The sequence below is a fragment of the Pimephales promelas genome, chromosome 22, assembly GCF_988280905.1.
Source record: "Pimephales promelas chromosome 22, fPimPro1.hap1.1, whole genome shotgun sequence".
Taxonomy (NCBI): domain Eukaryota; kingdom Metazoa; phylum Chordata; class Actinopteri; order Cypriniformes; family Leuciscidae; genus Pimephales; species Pimephales promelas.
In genome coordinates, this window is record NC_142790.1 from 17,578,203 (window position 1) to 17,584,370 (window position 6,168).

The 6,168-nt window shown below is 41.1% G+C and overlaps 1 protein-coding gene across 1 annotated transcript; it reads right to left on the reverse strand.

The window, feature by feature from the left end:
• On the reverse strand, positions 1-5,324 carry skida1 (SKI/DACH domain containing 1). Its single transcript, XM_039666786.2, has one exon. It carries the CDS (start codon positions 4,739-4,741, stop codon positions 2,330-2,332), a length of 2,412 nt encoding a protein of 803 aa, XP_039522720.2. The 5' UTR covers positions 4,742-5,324; the 3' UTR covers positions 1-2,329.
• Between the last annotated feature and the right edge of the window lie 844 nt (positions 5,325-6,168).

Below are 6,168 nucleotides of genomic sequence, written 5' to 3' on the forward strand. Positions count from 1 at the left end.
TCACATCACACTCAGATGTATTTAATGAACAGTTTCACCATAAAAAGAAAAAAAAAAGAAAGTGCTTCAAAATCCACCTCACGTTTTCAAGTTTTCATTTCGAGTGCATTTATCCTACACAATGGTATACAAAAAACAGGAAAATCACAAAAATAAATATGCATTTTTATAAACAACCAGTGACTTCAATTTAGGAAAAAACATGTCAAAATCTGACCTCAAGTATTTTAGCAAAAGCATATAAAATAAATGAAAGTCCACCATGACCAGATAAATCCTAAGCTATCATGTATACAGTGAGTCATTTCCCCATTTCTGTTCATTGTGGAGACCGTGAAATTCTTTAACTTAATGGGGTTGTAATGTGTGCGCTACATTCTGTTTAATTTGGCTAGTTTTGAATTAATTCCTGTGAAGTTGGGACGACATAGCTATTATGTTAGTCCGCAGTGCACTTTGACACAGAAAGGAACACATTTTCCTTTTAGACGCTCGAGAAAGCAGACATTAAATAGTCGCGGTAAAAAAATATAGGCTTACTATATTTTAATCATTCACCTGTCAGAGTTTCACACTATCGCGTATTGGAACATTCAGAAAGCGATGCAATTTCGCCTAATACTCTATCCCCACTTGCACACGTTAATCAAAGTACACGTAATGGGCCCATACTTTAATACGTTAAATACTTTTAAAGTATATTACGTGTTTTCTCATTATGACAGGAACCCGGTAGCCTCGCTTTAGCCAAATTTGCATAGTCTATGCCTATTCAGTGATTACTCGCATGGTTTATTTATTTATTTATGTATTTATTTGTGTGTGTGTGTGTGTGTGTGTGTGTGTGTGTGTGTGTGTGTGTGTGTGTGTGTGTGTGTGTGTGTGCGTGCGTGCGTGCGTGTGCGTGTGTGCGTAGGAAATTAGAATGTTGTTGTTTTTTTCTTTGCCACTCTAAAATATGATCAGAAAATGTATAATTTGCGTCCTTGGCTGATCCAATCAAAAATAGGCCACAATTAGCTTTTAAAGGCCTGTTTGGCTCCCTGTCTGCTTTTGCTGAAGTAAACAAATATGGTGGGCTACTACGTCACAGTACATTCATCACAAGGCATTTATATGGGGCAGGGTACTCTAGTAGTTGAACACCAAGTTAACACTTGAATATTTTTTTAAAGTTACACTTTCGAGTGCCAAGGTAATCCATATCCTTGGAAAACAGGCCTAGTGAAGTAAAATACAATCAAAGAAAAGAACAAGGCTACTTGAGTCAAAGAGAAAAAAACATTTAGTATACCCTGACCAGAATGTGTGTATATTCCACTAACGAGGTCTTTTTCTTTGATTTCGTCACGTATGTAAAACGATATTGTTTGCAGCTGTATGTATGCAGGTAGGCAGGTCGCTATCGGCACCATTTACAATAAGAACGATCAACAAAATCTCCTATTAAAAGCAAACATATTGAAAAATAGCACCACATTAATAATTAGAGATTTTAAAATGGTTTTTGGGTTAACTTGCGATGGCTCTTTTGCGGAAGAAAATCGAACAATAAAAACACAACACTAATTCACCTTAATGGGCATAGCAAAGTGCAATGCATGGTAAATTTGTGCTTTATGTTCTATACCTTAAGCTATGAATGTGCAATAGAATGAGATCGATTTGGTGTTTTCCCTCTACATCGTGCAAAATCAAACAGCTCTTGATTGTCAGTTAGTGGGCCATTGTGTTGGGCCTACCGTGAGAGTAATGGTGTGCTGCGTGTGAGTGAACACAACCAGGAACCAGCAATTGGGGAGCACCCTTAAAATGAATAAATATGAAGGATATGGATCATCGGCCAACAGTAATCCAGAAATACAGTATGTAAATGAAGCATAGAGGGAAAATACAAAAAAATGGCCCAAAATATACCGACAAAGTCAGATGTTTTAAAAACAAAACCAGCATTTTAGTTGAGACAGACCTGATAATCATTGTAACGCATTAAGAGAGATGGTTTTAACCCTGCCTGCAAAATGAGCCAACATTTGCTCCATTGGAGTCTTGTCCTTCAGGTCACAAACAGCTCCACAATGTCAATCATTTTGAAATATTTTGAAATCAAACGTTTTTGCCAGCCCAGCTTATTATAAATACCTCCGTATATTCCCGAGTCCCAAACCTCGATGAACAGACCAGCCTGTGTTTTATGAGGAACCGTGTGCGCTTCATAACAACAGGCCAGAAACCTGCATTGAAAGCAACGATGAAAACAAAACAATTTATGCGGGAATCAGTGCTTGTCACAGTTTTAAGACATTTCCCCCGAGCTCAAAACAACAGTTCAAGGGATAACAGAGGCTTTCCTGAATTTGTGGCTTGGAGGGGGAGGAACAACTGAATGACCGAGCTGCCATCCCCACACTGGGTGAGAACGATGCGGCAGTTGGTTACTTCTTAAAGAGTTCAAAGAGTAAGCGGGACTCAAATCTCCATCGCTGCCAAGAACAAGAGACGGCGGACAGGGAAAGTTCGCCATGAATCTGAAAGGCTTTTTCAGAGATGCTACATTTGCGCTCGCTCGTTTGCGTTTGCTCGCGCCTGCACAGTCTTCATTCGATCCCTCGTTGCTTGCGAATTTTCCGGCAGAACGGGGGCTCCGGTCAACTTTTGCACCCGATTTCGCGGATGTCCTCACACTCTCGGCTTTCTTACCCAGAAGCATTGTCTTGTAGTTTTTTCTGACCCTTGCCCCATTTTTGCATTCCCCTTCCTCGGAACAAGGAGTGTTTAAAGTGCTTCTTGATTCCTCGTAACAGGGAGGGTGTTTTTGAACAGAGCTCTCGGTGGCGTTGCAGCGGTCCGTTTCCTTAAAATGATAACTGATGCGCTGACCATCAGAGTCGTTAACCTTACATTGATATTCCAGGGGATACTTTGCATATTCATATTCGTCAAAGGTGTCCTCGACTTTAATCTTCACGTTGTTGAGTAAAAATGGTGGCGTTTTTACTTTCCGGTTGCCCTCATTGTTAAAGCCTGAGGTAGAGATGAGCTCCTCGGCCTCTGTTTTGATAGGTTTTAGAGGTGAAGGCAGTTTGAGGGAAGTTTTTGCTTCCCTCCTGGAATTTGCTGCTAATGAAAGATTGCTGTCAGAAGACTTACAAACCGTTATTTCTTTGTCCTGAACACAGTGGGAGGCTTGGGAGCATTTGTTTGCAGAACCCGGTATTCTTTGTTGGGGAAACGCCTTGTTTCCATTTGCATTAGGTGTGAGCCCATTATCTTTAATTTTGTTAGCGACAGAGTCTGTTGTCTTTGGATCATTTAAAAATTCAAATTCAAGGCGAGATGGTGCTTCAGAGCCCTCATTTTCTCTTAAATCTGGGAAACAGGTCCGCACCGGGCAAAACTTCTGCACGTTTGCGGTATCATCATCCCTGTGTGTGTCCCTGGAGGATGTGAAGTCCGATTTTTGTGTTTTGCCTGTTCTTTCACAATCCAAATTTGTCTTTTCTCCTTGGTTAGTAGGTATGGTCTGCACATTAGGCCTGTAGTGAAAAGTTGGCTGTAAGAGCAGAGGTGCTTTAGTGTTGAGACTTGAGAACCTTGCACGCCTGAAACGAATACTCTGTACTGAAACTTGACTGGATACAGAGCTGGAATCAGACTGAGAGGAACTCTCTTCGTCGCTACTGACATCCGAAGAGTCCGACAGGGAGTCATCCTCCTCCTCCTCCTCATCTGAAGTCCCGGAGTTGCTGGTGGTAGAGAAACTGGACCCGAAATCCGAATCGTTGTTCACCCGTTCTGAAATGGAGCTAGATTCCGTGTCGCTGCTACAGCTTTCCTGATAATGTCCAGAATGCCGAGGATCAACGTATAATCCATGCTCGATGTGATGAAACTGGCTCAAAGATCCGTGGGGAACTTTTGGTTTACAGCACTTCGGGACGACCAAAACCGGATGGCTGCGTTTGCTCCTCGACCAAAACTGCCTCGCGCAGCTCTCGCGCTTCCTCTTCCTTTTGTAAAGTAGATCTGCGTTGCCTTGGTGCTTCGCCTGCGCTGCAATGGCGGACTGATAGATCAGCGGTTGCCGATTCACAACGTGCCGAAAAAACGTATGTTTCTGGTTAAAAGCCACATAATTGTCAGGTATTTGATCTGTTTCATAGTTTTTAAAGGTTGTAGATGCCGACTTCGTGACCGGTTGAAAGTCACGGGCGAAGGATTTACTGTAAATTTGAGGTAGATTTGAGTGAGTGCGAGGGGCAGGGTCCTGACGAACAGCTTTATTTTTGAATGAAAAAGTCTGTGGAACGCCATGCAAACTCAACCAAACTTTCTCTCTCCAAAAGTCACTTTTGGCAGCTGTGTGATTTTTACCGTCGCACATTTTTTCCGAGGCATGTTTTGTCTTTTCCCTTCTTTTGTTTGATTTCAATACGCGCTCAGTTTTACATGAAAAGTATAGTGCCTCAACGTCCTCTCTTGAAATCAGAGTGCATTTAGCTGCGTGGAAAGCTATAGAATTTATTGCTTTGAGCTTTCGAAGTTCCTCCAGATCACAGTGATGCTTCGTCACGTTTAAATGGTCCATTCGTTTGTGTACAGTAGTCCGCGGAATATTTTTCAAGAGGTCGGTGAAGACTTGAGAGAGGGCAAACATCTGTTTGCCTTTGATAACCAAATACCCAAGCCTTACACCCTGCATTTCCTCAAAACCGGATTCCAAGTCCCCCATTTTCTTCATTGCATTAATTCCAACATTTAGCGCGACGAATGTCCTTATTTAGTGCTGCTTCTTTATTTTAAGGCATTCTGCTGACCGGTACAGCATGGGCTGTGACATGTCCACACTGCGTGATGAACAAAAAGTTTTAAATAGAAAAATAAAAATGAAATGGCCTGTTTGAATGAAAACAATCAGTCCATTGACTTGAGCACTGCATGATCGATGGAATGTGTGTGATGTTGCCGACAGGCTGGCTGCTGCCTGTCTGAGCTCCTGTATACCTGCGCTCCCTCAGCTCCCTTCTCATTTGGCCATGAGGAAAAGAGGAAGGTGAACTGCACTGCCAGTGAGAAGGATAAAAAGCGAAGAGAGTAGGGAAGGGAAAAGGAGAGGGTGTGAGCGAGAGAGAGAGAGAGAGAGAGAGAGAGAGAGAGAGAGAGAGAGAGAGAGAGAGAGAGAGAGAGAGGGAGAAAGAGAGAGAGAGAGAGAGAGAGAAATAGAGCCCAAAATGCAGCTGCTATTCCCGTTGCTGGTTTAGTCACAAATAAAATGACAGTGGGAACTGAGCAAGGCCGGAGACACCTTCATCAATTAATGCCCCCAAAGTCGACGCTGATTGGACGTTACTGACAGGTGATGCAATAAAAATGGATATTCCACCCATGGCCACCCCCACCCCCCTAGCTGATTACCATACTGTTGTAATCCCACCTCTCTTAAAGCTATTAATTCACTCGTGATAAGTTGTCTATAGAAATTCATTTTGTCGGAGTATTGTTACAACTTTTTTTGTTTTGAAAAATGATTTGGCTAATGCTGACAAATTGGTCTGGCACATTGATGTGCAACGTATATATACGCATATAGGCTGTGTGTCTGTGTGTGTGTGTGTGTGTGTGTGTGTGTGTGTGTGTGTTAAATATATAAATTTAACATTATCGTGATGTCTTTATCGCATTTTATTTACGTTTTTTATGATTTTAAATGTCTTTATTCTACATTCTGAACAATTGGATTAATTCATTATTATTATTATTATTATTATTATTTTTAATCTATTTAATTTCAGCGAGATAAGCATGTTTAACTCAAACAGAGATAAAACCTGGTAGGCCTATTTGAAGCAAAAAATCTGAATGAAAATATTGATTGTTGCAGTTTTCCAACCCAAAAGCTCATTTGAATTCAGATGAAAAAAAGATTAGTAAATAATTGTGCATAGTGTTTTTTTTTTATTTCTTTGTATATGTAATCGACATACATCAAAATATACATTAACTCAATCTCTGTCTCTGTGCGTGTGTGTGTGTGTGTGTGTGTGTGTGTGTGTGTGTGGCATCTGTGTGTGTAAGCACGCCCTTATGTGTGTAGAATAATTTCGCCACATATTTATTTAGCTTTTTACATATTTGTACATATTTTCACATTTTAAAACCAGAACTGAT